This window comes from Alexandromys fortis, unplaced genomic scaffold, assembly GCF_014885135.2.
Source record: "Alexandromys fortis isolate MF-2015 unplaced genomic scaffold, M_Fortis_MF-2015_v1.1 scaffold_165, whole genome shotgun sequence".
NCBI classification, from domain to species: domain Eukaryota; kingdom Metazoa; phylum Chordata; class Mammalia; order Rodentia; family Cricetidae; genus Alexandromys; species Alexandromys fortis.
The window spans coordinates 2300389-2315988 of record NW_026068038.1 but is presented as its reverse complement, the minus strand read 5'-3'; the positions used below and the strand labels follow the sequence as shown (position 1 = coordinate 2315988).

General features: G+C 46.8%; 1 protein-coding gene across 12 annotated transcripts in view; it reads right to left on the bottom strand.

The window, feature by feature from the left end:
• The window catches only part of Banp (BTG3 associated nuclear protein), a 75067-nt gene that overhangs the window by 28662 nt on the left and 30805 nt on the right, over positions 1-15600 (bottom strand). For 9 of the 12 annotated variants that reach the window (XM_050165223.1, XM_050165226.1, XM_050165231.1 and 6 more), the window contains exons 5-7: positions 7832-7948; positions 6222-6397; positions 511-750 (exon numbers count right to left, since the gene is read on the bottom strand). In XM_050165223.1, the coding sequence (XP_050021180.1) occupies positions 511-750; positions 6222-6397; positions 7832-7948 (533 nt within the window). The remainder of the gene's footprint in view (positions 1-510; positions 751-6221; positions 6398-7831; positions 7949-15600) is intronic. The other 3 variants (XM_050165228.1, XM_050165233.1, XM_050165236.1) reach the window with 1 other exon arrangement.

Genomic DNA, 15600 nt, shown 5'->3' with positions numbered 1-15600 from the left:
TTACAAGCTTTCCAAGTATCACCAGGATGACACAGACAAACAGATTGAGCAAGTGGTGTTCCTCAAGGAAAACCCACCAAGACCGTGTAGGGTGATAAAACTGGTCCTAGAGTGCTACTGGCTTCCAACACAGCCAGGTCAGCTGATGAGCAAGCACGGTGCCAAGGCCAAGCCGTCCCTGAACAGACTCCACTCATGCCACTGGGCAGCTCAGGAGCACTGTGCCAGTGGGCAGCAAGGAACCCCACCTCTGTTCTCTCTTCTTCAAGACCATCCTAAGGATGACTGACACTGGGATCCGCAATTCTTTGGAGTATATTCCCAAGTGCCACTCTCAGCACAGGGTGCAACACAGTATCCTGCCAAAGCAAAATCCTGGGTCCAGATCCCCACCTCTGTGATAATCACTAGCGTGGCATCACCCCCAGCACTGGAAACATGGTCTAAATTCAGCTCCCTGACCACCTCAGCAGCCCCACAAGCCTGGCTGTTATTAGCTGTATAACTTACACCGGATGCCATAGATAGTGAGGGGGTCCAACTGCTTCTTCCCATGCTTGCCCTGGCCTGACAGGTTGGACACAGCCTGCACCTCCCGGTGGAACAGGTAGTCCAGCAGCGTCAGTGCCATCTTCTCAGCCGTGCGACAGTTGGTGCTGATGTGCAGCATGTCGGAGGGGATGATGGCACAGCGCACCCGCATCTCAGGGTTGTTCTCATCGCCCAGCCAGGTGCCATTGGGATAGTCCTCTGAAAGAAGAGAAAGGTGTCAGTTAGCAAAGCTCAGAAGCAGGTTCAGACAGCACAGCACACAGTTCAAATATAAGCTCCCTGGGACTGCTAAACCAAGCTCCCAACCTTCATCTGGTTGCCAGGAACACCAGAGCTGAGATGTAGCCAGTGCTGTTAGCCAGTAGCAGGCCAAGCCATCCTGAGTATAGACGATGATGATGAGAATACAACAAACAAGATATGGGCTCAAATAACCGGACCCTCTTGGGATAACAAACTAAAACTGAAATCTTAAGTGGGGACAAAGATGCTGGTGATGCAGAGTCCAAGCACTGCCAGTCTCCAGGATCTATGAGCCCAAGTCATCTCTGATCACGCTCCAGTCAGAGTCGTGTGTACCTCTCCCAGCCAGTTTCTGCCAGATCCCTTTATCACAATACTATCTCAAAACATCAAAAAGACAGCAGGGCAGGGTAGCACAAGCCTTTAATCCCAGCACTCAGGAGGCAGAAGCAGGCGGATCTCTGTGAGTCCGAGGCCAGCCTGGTCTACAAAGCTAGTTCCAGGACAGCAAGGGCTGTTACCCAGAGAAACCCTGTCACAAAAAACCTAAAAGGGAAGAGAGGGAGGGAGGAAGGGAGGTCACAGTGAGGCATGCTAGCAGGATGGAGAATGGGCATGAACTTTCAGCTAGAGCTAAGGATAGAAATAACTGAACCTTGGAATTTGGAACAAGATGAATAAATAATCTCTTTCTCATTGGTATCAATGGTACATAAGTGGAGAGATGGTTCTCAGAGACAGATCCTGTTCTGGAAGTCACTCAGTCACTGCTATATCCAATATGCATATAAAAAAATCCAGTGGTATAGTGGCACATGCCTGTAATCCCAGAACTTGCAGGGTTGAGAAAGGGAGGTTATAAGATCCAGACCAGCATAGCCTACATAAGGAAACCCCATCTCAACAATCAACAAAAGTGGAAATGATCTGAAGATACATCACGAAACTAACAACATACTGTGTGTACAATCCGCTCTTAAGCAGGAAGTTAAGTGAGCTAAGCAAGAAACACCAGTGGCAGCAAGCACGGCAGGCAAGCATAAGAGTGCTATGTGGGGTGAGGAAAATCATCTCAGGCCCAGAGAGGCCTACGCCTGCTGTCATCAGTGATACAGGGGACCAGCAGGAGGGAGAACTACCATGCCTGGGGCTCTGCTGGAGGCCAATGACATATGTCATTCTCCAGTAGAAGGGTAATTTAAAAAAAAAAAAAAAACTAGAGAAGGTGTGATCCATGGAGGCCTCAGAGCTGTCCAAATAATCCAAACCTCAGGTCAGTTGACTACCTGGGGTCAGCCTCAGCCTCCTACAGGTAAGTTCTCAGACAACAGCCTTGTAGTCATGAACTAGTGTTAAGTATATTTTCCATCCATATGAAAAATTAGTTCTCATCTTGAATTTGTAAAGCCAACCCAAACAGTCTGCCAAATTAAGGCACATGCTTCATGAGACACTAGTGGTTCCAAAAATGAAGATAACCAGAATGAAGTCCCATGGAACTTACCAGACAAGAAACAAGAGTCAGCATCCACTGTCTTCCAGGCCATACTGCCACACAAAGCCCAGAATGTTTTCAGACCCAGCCAAGAACTGATCGTATTTATTTAACCCAGTTCTTCCAGCAAGTGGGCAAGAAGAGCCTCTTTATAGTCCACCTTCTTGTACATTTATAAGCATCTACCCCCACACACACAAAGTAGTCCAGAAGCACCCATGGAATATGGGTGACCTCTGCGTCCACACACCCATTCCTGATACCTGCAGCTAGACTCTGAGATGCTCTGACATAATCCCCATCCCCATGTGGGTGGCTAAGTATCTAACAAAGTTCCACATGGGAAAGGAAAGCAGAAAGAACCAAGGAAAGACCAGCCACACGCTAGAGGATAACTTTAACAGTCATATTTCTATGGTAGAGAAGTGAAAAATTTTTGAAATTCATTCCATAAACTACAAATTTCAATTTAAAAAAGGCCTACTCCACCATTTTCTTTTCAAAAAGGTTTTTGGTATGTATGATTTTTCATTTTTCTTTTTTTAGTAGGCTATTTTAGATCAACAATTTTATTATATAGTTATGGTTTCTAACCAGTAATGCACAAATATTTCTTAGCATATGAAAACTAACCACAACCAAGAAGGACTCTGCTACTCTATACCATGTGGTCATTCCACAAGCAAGATCCACACATCTGCCATCAGCTCATTTCTCTGACTGGGCATCTCAGAAGTGGGGTCACAATAAAGAAGAACAAAGCTAAAATTAAGCTGCAGGCCACTTGAGCCTGCCCAGGCTGCCATTAGCTTCACAGCACAGGAACCTACAGGGCATTTGTCACAAGAGGTTGTCACTAAGTCCTGACTGATCAGCAGAATGTGGCATGGAACCACTCACAGAAACCATGAGCTCCAGAGGGACTATTCTGAACCAGTGATAACTGAAACACAATACTTCCTTATTGTAATTAAGTGTTCAGCATTTTACATGGAAGATTAGCCCATCCTCTAGGAATTACCAAATGCCCACACTGTGGGAATGGAAACCCAACTAAATCCCTTAATTAACAGATCCCGTTTTGATTCATTTAGCTAATTTGTATCTGTTGCACAGCCAACTTAGCCTCTGAGTGACTAAGCCCCATTATAGTCACAAGTGTTTAAGAATGGGGTACAGGAGAACCTGACTATCCACAGAAGATATGGGCAAAAACTAGGTTTAACAATTACTGTTCCAAGTCGGGCAGTGGTGGCACACGTCTTTAATCCCAGCACTTGGGAGGCAGAGGCAGGCGGATCTCTATGAGTTTGAGGCAAGCCTGGTCTACAAGAGATAGATCCAGGACAGGCTCCAAAGCTATAGAGAAATCCTGTGGGGGTGGGGGGAACGGGACACAATTACTGCTTCTGCTCCAATAATTAGCAGATACCTTCTATCTCACCCAAACTAAGTTTATATCACTAACAAATTACCTAAGTAAAAACTAAAATACACTGAAACGGCATAGGCCGGCCATCCCAGCTACTTCAAAGGCTAAGGCAGAAGAACTGAAATTTCAAGGCCTATCATTCCTTGGTTCAGAGCAAATTCAAGGCCAGCATGGACAACCTCACGAGTACTGTCTTAAAGTAAAAATGAAGAGAGGACTGGGTATATAGCTCAGTGGTAGAGTACTTGCCAGGCATACATAGGTCCTAAGTCCAATTCCCAGTACCCTAAAAACAAAACAAACCAGGAAATGATACCCTTGTAATATAACCAACTGACTTCAAATTTTATATAAAACATTTGGAATTAAGCAATAACTGCTTCAAAGTCTGGTTCTTAAAACCTCAGGCACACAGATTCTCACATAAGAAGATAAGAAGCATCTGTCAGCTTACAATTCTTGGCTCTTAACAGGGAACAAAAAGACTAAATCCTACAAGCTTATCATTCACAGCACCCCATATCAATAATGCGTCTATGACATGAGCCAGATGGCCTAACACTCCCTGCTGAACAAGGAGACAAGACCATGACTCTGAGTCCCACAGGTTAGAGGCCAGTACCGTCAGCACTGGTGGGCAAGGAGTCTGAAGAGACACTGTCCTGCTCGACAGTCCTCCTAGCACTTCTGTGTGCAACAATCACTCAACAATGACGCCATCTGTCTCCAGAGACTCTTAAGAAAAAACACTGCGCATGGCTCAGAAGGATCATACACACTGCTAGTGAAACCATGTGACCTACCTTTCCCAAGGAATAATACAGCCAAACAATTCTGAACTATGACTCTGACTCCTTCAAAAGTAAAACCATAAGTTAGGGACTGCCGAGTCCTGGTGCTGTCCCCAGTGTCATCGCTGTGGACACAGGCAGCTTTTAGTGTGGCTGTGACACTGCTCCAAGTCTCTACTAACAACACATCTTACTCAGAGAACCTGAACTGTTCCTCCTTAGGACACTAAGAACAAAGTGCCAAGTGTGATTTTTTTTCCTGAGTTTTCCCAAATCTATGCCACACTGATCACATCACAAAGTCAGATTCAAAAGGGACAATTCTATTCCTATGATAATCCAGACTCCCCAGATTATCAAGATTATATTCCTTAGCTGCCTACCAGACAAACACCAGAGCCTGCATGGCTCCCACAGGAAAAGAGGGACATCAGTCAAGTTCTTTGGCTACTACAGGCATGGTCTTTATGCGGCTTCACCGAAGAAGGAATGATTGGCACCTTTCTTCTCAGTTAGTGTTAGAACAGCCAGCTACCCAGGCCTAGAGTCCATATGGATGTCAAAACTTACACACAAGTGTTCACACCTCACAACGTACAACCGTCAAAAGCAGAAATGATCCAAACGCCTGTCAACCGACAATGTCACACAAGGGCAAGCCTGGAGCCTGGACCATATAGTACCTGTCATACAAAGGGAGGGCCAGAGTATACAGCATGCAGTCCTTGTCAAATGTGGCCCAATTCCTCCCCTGGGTTCACCCCATGAAAGTTCTACTTCTGAGCAAGAGTCATGGCGTCAATCAAGCTCTCAGTACACAGCACTTGAGAACAGTCACAACCTAAACTTCAGCAACTGCTAAATAGGTGCTGTAAAACAATCATCACAGAAAATGCTGCCCTTACTCCTCTACCCTAACACTGCAATTTTAAAGACATTATTTCTAGTATTTTAGATACAGTAACAAAGAATAAATCATTGTTAGGTTGAAAAAAAATATGCTTATAGGAAAACCCAATAATTTGGATATTGAAGCAAAGCCTCACAAAGTCTCATGGGTAAACAAAGTATAAGCTTAGAATTCTCACACAGAGCTAAGTCTACCGGAGTTCTTTCCTTTTTCTCCACATTACAGTCACTTAGAAGCCAAGTACACACAAGAGCTACGAGTGTCACAAAGCCTCTGAAATGCACACAGGCTGAGCGCAGGCCAAGGGATATGCAAGGGGGTACGTCGGACTCATCAGGGAAGAAGACCATGCCCCACCATGGGGACCCCAAAAAATCATGAGGAGGAGTCTGGGGAAGACAGACCCCAGCACTGGCTCCTCTTGACTCTTTACAGGTCCCCAGTGCAAGAGGTAGCCAGTCCTGTGCTCCCTAAGCCTGGCAACAGCCATTCTCCAGAAACCTGCAGAGAAATGTCAAGGAAGTGAGTGGCTACTGGTACATAGTCATGAAAGATATTCCTCTCAGGAAGCAGACCTAAGAAGGCAGCGCCACTAAAATCACTCTGGAAACCCAACTGACATGGAAGAAATCGATTTCTGTACAGGCAGGGGAAAGCAAGCACAAAGTCAACAGAACGTGAGACAGGCACGGGTTGCTTTACCTTTCTCCACCACTTCTGCATCACTCCTCCTAATAACAAACTACATGTCCTTCCAAACCAACAGCACAAAGACACAGAGCAGCCCTGGTAACATACCTTCGGAGTTCAGGGTGATGAGTGTGACGTTGCTTCCAATGTTCTGGCTTCCCGGCTGGCCGCAGTTAGACACAGAGTCACTGGCCTCTGACCCACTCTCCCCATCTTCATTGTGACTGTCATCCTGACCTGGTACCTTCACCACGATGGTATTCTGTCGACGCCCAGGAACAGCGCTGGTGGGAAACAAACACAGCAGCCCACGCTGTGAGGGGGACATGAGTGGCACACTGAGACCAGCCCTGACTCACTGTGCTGTGTGGACTTATCCTAACGCCTAGCTAAGCATGGACCAATGTACAAGGTGGATCCCCCAACATGCAGTATGTCCCCACACGCACCCTCCATGGAGATGAGCAGCAACATCACACAGAAACAGTCTAAGGCCGAGAAGACACATAATATAAAGCAACTGCTTAAAAATATGAATAGCACAAAATAAATAAAATCATAACTCACTAAGACTCAGCCTAGAATCCTGCTTCCATATCTCAGAGGTCATCCTAAGAAGGCTGATTTGCACAATGGTCATCGTGTGTCAGAGAGCCCTCATCCATCATCCATGCTGTCAGACACCCAAGGTGACTCAGCCTCCAAAACACCTCCACACTCCCCATGACTCCCACAAACAAATCCTAGGAGCAGCTTCCAAGGCCATCAAGAATGCCAGTAGTCCCCTGGGAGCCATTCTTGGTACCGGGCCCTGAATACAGCAGCAGCCAATAGCTAGCAGCAGAAAGTGCTCAAAAAGATCCAAGGTTGATTTGTCTTCTGCATGACCCTGTCAACATTTTGGACTATGACCTATTACACACTACAGAGGAAATGAAGCTCTATTTCCCACCAGCAAAGTCACAGGGGCCTTAAAACTCTAGTTATCCCCAGAGGCAGGAGCCACACCAGGTCCTTCCTGGACCTGACCCCATACAACTAACACTCCACACCCATGACCTCAGTGCAAGTCTGGAAACCCATCCTTTCCCCAGCAGCCTGGCTGGCCTCCAGCACCCCCACATCACACCCTAGACCTCCTGTTTCCTAGAGAACTGGACTAGGACAAGAAGCCAGAACAAAATTGGAAAGAGTCACACCCCACAGAGGGAAAAAAAGCATGACAGAAATCTGTGAGAACACTGCTGGTAACCAAAAGGTGACAAAGCCTTGCTGAGGCACAGAGCCAGAGCCAATGGGCAGCGGCCCCCCACAGGGCATTGCCATTGCACACTTTCATTTCTGACTGAAGCTCCATTCAACACATCTAAAAAAGAAAAGGCATAAGAAAAAAGCCACAAACTCAACACGGCTCAGAAGAGGATCGACTGCAGGACAGACAGATGGGAGTGGCAAGATGACCATGTGCAATCCTCGGGCATCTTCACACACCAGATCTAGCCCAGAGGTCCTCACAGCTGCCACATCTTGCGCTCTCTCACCCACCATCACTAGGCTCCAGGCTAGCCCTTCCTGACCTACGAACTATGGTGGTCGCTAACAGAATCAACCTTGTGACCACAGACATGGACATGTGCTTGGACTGTGGCCTGGCTCAGGAATGCTCACTTATCCTCATGACAGTGGCAGGGGAAGGTGGGGTGGTGGTGGCTACTGACTTGCTAACGATATTATCCAGGGAATCCGGTGCCCTGTTGCTCAATGGGTCTTCCATCTTGGCTACAATGGCGTTCTGCCGATCATTGTTGAGTATTACTGTAGTCTGGGGGACGACGCTATGAAACAAAAGAATCACAAGAAAAAGAAGACCTTAAAATAACAACATTCATTGTCAGAGCACATCGTCATTCAACAGGGTCAGCTTCCAGGGCCTGCGCCAAAGAGCACGGACAGTCAGGGACAAGTAAACTGGAGATGGGACTCTCCAGTTTCCTGCTGCTTAGTATCTTTGGTTGACGCAAATGCTAATGTGGGCAGGCTGGGCTGTGGACAGTTAGCAGAGTGGGGAGGACAGGCTAAGGCACTCTGCTGTCCTGTACACCTGCACGTCATCTCAGCAACAGGTTTCCATGAAAAACCAGCTTCCTTTCTTTTTCCTTCCCTTGTGAGTAGGTGTGTGTGTGTGTGTGTGTGTGTGTGTGTGTGTGTGTACACAACTTACATGTGAGTTTCATGCAGAGGCCAGAGTAGGATATCAGGAATCTTCCTCTACTGCTCTCTGCCTTATTCTTTTGAAACAGGGTCTATCACTGAACAGTAAACTAGTCTGTTCAGCTAGGCTGGCAGGTCAGCAAGCAGGGGGATCTGCCTGCCCCCAACCCCCAAGAGCTGGGGTTACAAGACACGTACAGCCATATCTGGATTTGTCCACGGTGTTAGGGATTTAGTCTCAGATCTTCATGCTTGCAGAAGCATGAGCTCTTACCATGAACCAGTCTCCTAGTCTGGTTCAATTTCTTTCAACCGCATCCCTCCCAAACCATGACAAGGCATGAGGGTCTCACAGCTGCCCTCCTCAATGTTATTCTACAGCTATACTCTAGAATGCGGCAGTCAAGCCACGGGTAGCAAAGGGAAATGTGCACATACACTACCCGCAGCCCTCTGCAAAGTGCAGAACCAAAACAAGAGGCCATAAGGCCTGGCTTTGAAAATAAATTCTAGTAAACAATGAGACATGGCCCAAGAACCACCGCTCAGCAACACCCTGAAGGCAACACTGGGGTGCAAGTGAGCAGGACCAGCAGCTGGCTCTCAAGAGACTTTTTCACATGCCAGTCACCGTGTCAACTCTTAGCACTCCATAGCATCGGGTTGTCTAAAGTGTGCTCTGCTCTGAAGAGCCAGGACTGGAAAGAACTGCCACTTGATGCAGTCAGTTACGTTACCTGAAAGCCCAGCGTCCTCATCCAGAGGAAAGGGTGCTCCATCCACATGAAAACCAGCCACCTGCCATGGTCACTGGCCTCTCCACATACCCAGGCACATTCCCAAAAAACAATTTTCCGAAATGCAAATGTGAAGTACCTACACGTCAGGCTAGTTTGTTTCTCAGTCATTCTATGTATTTTCTGGTAACACCTACAGATGCTCACCAAACCATGATGGATCCAAAGTGATCCCAAGTAACCCAGGCGAGCTCTGCCTGCTGCTATGGTCCTGTGAGGCCTCCAGCATTCACACTCCTAAAATGACATAAACCATGTAGGATCTGACACATACACATTTACACAAACAGCCATGTGCACACAGAAGCCACACACACACGTTATGAAGCAATTACAGGTTAACAGTGAGCATACAAGGGCCTGTGAACACTGTCGTCAGCTGTAAAACCTGAGCAGCCTGCATCCAAAGCAACAGAAGCAAAAAACCCTTAACACTGTATAAGACTGCAAGTCTCCTTTAAAGGTCACCATTTTCCACATGTGCACCTGTATAGCTTGGGGCAGTATGGTCTCCTGCACAGGTCCAAACAATGTCCCTTTCACAGACACACAAGTTGCTCTGCCATTGCTCTGCCACCTCCTGGGTCTCTCTAGAGAACCATCTGTGTTTGGGCTTTAAGAACGTTATGTAAATGGACTTGCAGGCTGTCTACAGCAACAGCTCAAACTTCTTGCTTCTGTGGCTGGGGATTGCTCGACAGCATGACAATGTCAATCAGTCTTGTCCACTGAAAAGGAGGGTTTATAGGTTTCCACATGACCACAAACTCCTGTGCCTTGGTCATGAGCACAAATGAAACTGAGCACAACTGCCGGGCCGTGTAGGAAGGACACCTAGTTTCCAGAGACCTGGCCATGCTGGTGCCCACCTGGGAGCTCCTGTCTCTCCATATTTCTTCCAGTATCAAGGACTGTCATCGTCGTTGATAAGGTTCCCCCCTGACTCGGACTAGTATATCCTAGTGGCCAAGGAGCTGAGGACTTGCAGGTACCCTCAGACCAGTCTCACACAGTAACACAGTGATTCACTTACTGCTGAGCTTAGAGCATTCCGGCTTTAGAACATCTTCACCTGTCTGTGCTACTCTTTCTATGCTCTTCCCAGCTTTCCCAGGTCAGCCTGCCTGCCTGCCTTTCCTCTCTCCTCCCTTCATCAAACTAAAGGATCCTTTGCCTGGTTCTAGGCTCCAAAGACCCCCTGTGACCTTAGATCTTACAGTTGGATCTATGATCTACAAGGGGGCTTCTGCCCTTGCTACTACCTGGGCTGTCCCACAGTAAGACTTTTCTATTCTGCTCCAGGAGTCAGCTGTTTACTCCCCCTTGGTTTGTTCTTTTTAAATTCTCTTTATGACCTCTATCCATTCTTTTAAGATCTTGAATTAACTATATATCTACCCATAGCTGCTATTTCTGCTATTTAAAAAAAAAAAAAAAAAACTTAGTGAAATAAAGGCTGAAAAGATGGCTTGGCAGTTGAGAGTGCTGGCTGCTCTGCAAAGTACCTGGCATCAGTTTCCAGTGTCCACACTGTGGGTAGTAATAACCTATAGCTCCAATTCCTGGCAGACTAATGCCCTCTTCTGGCCTCCATGGGTGTTACAGGCATGTAGTACACTTACAAACATGCCAGAAAAACGCTCAGTACAAAAATAAATCCTTTTATAAGACTTAATAAAAAAAAAAAATAAGAAAAAGGGAAATATAACCCATAGACTATTGGGACTTTTGGAGATGGGATCTGGTTTTTGAGACAGCATCTTGCTATGTATCCAAGTCTAGCTTCAAACTCACAACTCCAGCCTCCACCTCCCAAGTGCTGGAACTACAGGCAAGTACTGTCCAGTTCTCCAGTGATGTTAATTTGTAACTGAGATTACACAAGCTGAATATTCTTGCCTTCACATGACACTATTCAGTTGGAAAGCATGTTCCACACCGTGGCAAAGTGCAACTGTGGGGCAGGCTGTGAATTAAGTCCCTTTCCTCTGCTGTGGCCAGAGGAGTGTCAGCAATCAGTGTCTGGCATGCCTTCTGGGTCTAGAAAAAAGACAAGCATTGACTGCAAAGGCTAAGAGAAGCAGGGTGGTTCTTCCTAGTACTGTGAGACAAAACACCAGGGTGCCTTCAACATGGACAGCATGAGATGGGACACTGAGTAAAACAAGCACACACAGCATGAGATGGGGCACCATGGTGCCTTACACTTACAAAGTTACACAGGCAAGGACACACACACACAGAGCATGAGATGGGCACCACGGTGCCTTATACTTACAAAGTTACACAGGCAAGCACACGCACACACAATGAGAGGGGGCACTGTAGTATCTTCCACAGAGGCTACAATCCAAAACAGTGACAGGGCACCTAGGTGCCTCTGCCATAGACAGTCTCTCAGAAAGACAACTCACCTGCCTGAGACTAGAGTTGGCAAGGCACAAGTTAGACATTAACCCAACATTCTCTCACAACAACTTCCAAAAACAAAACAAAAGGCCAAGCTTGCACTACTACTCACAACTCAGAACTTTCTGGGGAAAGCCAGAGCCCCCTTAAGAGAGCCGAGGGCTATTTTTACTTTTACAGTTTCCCTGGGTAATTCTCAGAAGACGTCTGGCTTAAAATCCAAACAAGACAAAAACTATTACAACAACCTCCAAGTTACACACACCCAGGACACACTGAGGGGCAGCTCGGCTAGATTACCTCCCTGCACAGCTGCTCCTCCCTGCTAGTGTCCCCTGCACAGGGACCTTCTGTCTCCTTTGTGTAAGAATGCATTGTCAGCACCTGAAGACCTCGAGCCACAATCAAAGCCCGCTCATTTCAGGCCCAAATGAAGTCAAGACTGGGCTCATACTCAGCCAAGTGTCTTGGGGTTCTGGGGTCTTCATGTTGCTGGCCAACACCCCGAAGAAGACAGGAAGATGGAGCATCATAGCCTACATGCAGCACTAAGTACACAAGAAACAGAGGCTGTCTTGAGATGCCTCATCCACCAGTCAGAAGTCAACTTTGGGCATGGAAGATAAGGGAAGTTTGAAGTCCAGTGGAGTTTCCTGGGGTGTGACCAGCATGCCAGGGGCCACTTAGTGAATGACAGCTAACTTGGGGCCACTGCGGCTTGCAGAACACTGAGCAGGGCCATGAATCACCAGAGCCATAGCACTCCAGCCTTCCACTTGACACCCTCTCCTGACAGAGATACTGATGTCAGAAAAGTCTCCCCTAAGCCAATACAATGGTTTTTGTCTGTAATCCCGGACTGGCGAGACTGAGGCAGAAGACTGCTGGGAACTGAGGCCTCCTGAATGAGAAATATGGGTCCAGATGGCTGCACTGGCAAATTTCTAGACTTAATACTTATTAAAGGCATGGCACTAGTCACATGACATCAGAATAAAGGGTATGCTGGAAGGACAGACCTTCTGAAGATGAACCAAAACTAGCCCGGTGAAGCACCTTCAGAAAACAAGGTTGGGAGTGGGGCAAACATAGGACAGAACACATGGAAATGAGCTCACGGCAGATGCAGTAAAGGCAGAGAAATCTAAGAGGAGAAGGAAAATTCCAGTTAACAGGGTCTTGTTACCTAGGTCAGGTTGCTTTCAATTCACAGCATCCTCTAGGTACATCCTCCTAAAGGTTAGGATTAAAACCATGCACCATGAGAGGGAGCCCATACCTGACACTGCCTGGACGGCCAGGAACCAGAGGCAGAACAGCCCAGAAACCCAGGATAGAACCAAACAAAAACCACATCCCAGGCTCAACTCTTTTCAAATCCTACAGAAAACCCACTGAAACAAAGGTACTTGGGGCTGGAGATGTGCCACAAAGGTTGAGTGCCTGCCTCGTATGTGCCAGACTTCACGCCAGTGTTGGAGGTGAATTTAGAAATGAGCAAACAATTGGAGGGGATGGAGTCATGGCTCTTTCAGGACATGAGATTAGTTCCTAACACCCACATGGAGTGGCTCCCAACTACCTATAATTCCAGCTCCAGAGGAGCCAACACCCTCTTGTGGCTTTAGAAGGGCAGGCGCACACACACATACACACACATGTAACACAGACCACACACTCATACACAGACTACACACATACATGTAAATAATTTTTTTAAGATTTATGGGAGCTGGGGATGCAGTTCAGTCAATAGAGAGCTTGCCTAGCATGCACACACCCTGGGTTTGAGCCCCAGCACCTCATAAACCTCAACACTCAAGGCAGTCAGAAGCCAGTCTAGAATACCTAAGACCTTGCCTCAGAAAAGGGGTTTGAACTGTATATACAATTGTAAAATACTTAGAAATACTAGGACATGTACAAGAGCTGTACTGGGAGAAACTCGTGAAACAACCACAGATGGTCATGATGACAACTCTTCCCAGAGCGACCTGGACCGACCCAATTCCCTTCAAAGAGCATGCGTTCTGCAGGTGCTGAAGAAGTCCTCTGAGATCTCAGAACACTCACAATCTAACAGGACAGCTCGCTCTGCTGTGCTGACTTTGGAGGCTGGAGCATGTCTTTGAGTCAGCAGGGTTGCTAAGCTTTGTGTGTGTGAACTGGTACCTCACTGGTTAATGCTCAGCCCTGATGTGTACAGAGGAACGTGTATGGCTGTGCAAGGTAGCACAGACCAGGCACGAAGATCAGGCATGACATTAAACAGAAACATCCAGAACTCAAAATTAGATAAGAAGTAAACAAGCCCATCACGGCCGAGAGACCAGACACTCCACAGTCAAACAGCCCTGTCTTGATCCTAGCACGCTCTGAGCCTCCAAAGCAGAGGCTTCTGAGAATGCTGATGACCCTGAAGCAGAAGCACGAAACACGGGTTCCCACAGCACTCCAGGAGACCAGCTAAGAGTCAGAGCAGCTTCACCATGACTTTGCTTCAACGCGAGACAAACGATCCTAGGCACTGAGAGTCGTTGCTTATTATATAACCATTCTCCATCACACACTTCGTCTCTAAAGTCAGTTCAGAGAGAGGGAAAGAATTCTTCAGGAAGTTTTGTGCAACTGCACTGAGGGAAGCTTTAAATCACCTTTTTTTTTTATTTTTGAAAACCGCTATTATACAAAAACTTTTCATTCATCACAGCTTTTTTTCATGTGTGTTTTGTTTGGGTTTGCTTTTGAGGCATAGTCTCATGTTGGCCTCGAGCTCACTGTGTATTCAAGAATAACCTTAAGCTTCTGATCCTTCAATCTGTACCTCCTGAGTGTGAGGATGACAGGCATATGCTACCACATTGGTTTACACAGTGCTAGCAATTGAACCCTTCCCCACTAAACCACCTCTCTAGTCCTAAGACATTTTTAAATCTTTAAAAGCAAAATATCTATTGCTTTTAAAAAATAAGGAACAAACATTGTCCGAGGTAAGAGTCTTAATTAAAAACAAACAGAAATGCCTGATTTGAAAAGTTGTTATCAAGCAATATGGTTCTACAAGACACCGTGGAGGCAGCATGCTGTCACTCTGTCTGGGTACTGCCTGCATGACTCCTGGCCTGCATCTGTACTGTACCAACACTCTCTGCTCAGCTATGCTATACACCACAGCCTTCCTTCACCGATCTGTGTCTAGCTGCAGAGAAGAGCAGGAAGGCGACTTGTTCGCCATCTGTATAAAGACGCTTGTACCAGCCCGAGACCTTCTGGTCAGGGAACATGTTACTGGCTTTATTGGAATGCTTCAAGCCCAGCTTTAAAGGATGGCTTATAAAATCACAGGCTTCCACAACGATGTAGATGCTTCAACACCTACTGCTTCTCCAAACATCTTCAGCATTAAAATACCTCGTTGCCATCCCTCCAAGAACAGCTATTCAAAGTCAAATGACATACCTGCAGGAGAGACACAAGCCAGGCGCAACAGAAGCAAAGTCCATTTCCAATTCTGGAAGCCAAATGCCACTGCTGGATGAAACCCCATCCCTGTAACCTCACAAACATTTTTATCATGATTAAGCTTTGGCATCAAAGAAAACAGGCCTTCTTTTATTTACTTTTTTTTCTTGAATTTACTCACTCAGGTGCAGAGTCTGAAAATCTACCCAATGCCAGCTGAGGCTGGCAGTGTTCCCCAGCCTTCTGTCTGCCAAGGAGCACAACTAGATGAGCATTCCTTGGAGTTCACAAGAGCCTCAGACTGTCTAGCCAGGTGTCAATGACCAGCAGGGGGCATAGATTTCCAGAGCAGAGAGAAGGCCTTGGGGACCACCTCCTGCTAGATCTAGACCTCTGTAGCCTCTCCAAATGGAAGACAGTGTCCTATGCGCTCCCTGGAGGCCTCCTTAGAGCTGGAAGACCGAGGCCGGCACCATGTTGGTCGGTGAGTTACAGCCACAGTCAGGTGTTAAGTTATTTTCAAGAGTATATCATCCGACGTAAGATCATTCAGCTTATGTACTTCTCTTGCGTGTCCAAGGCCCAGATAAACAGAGCACAGTACTTTA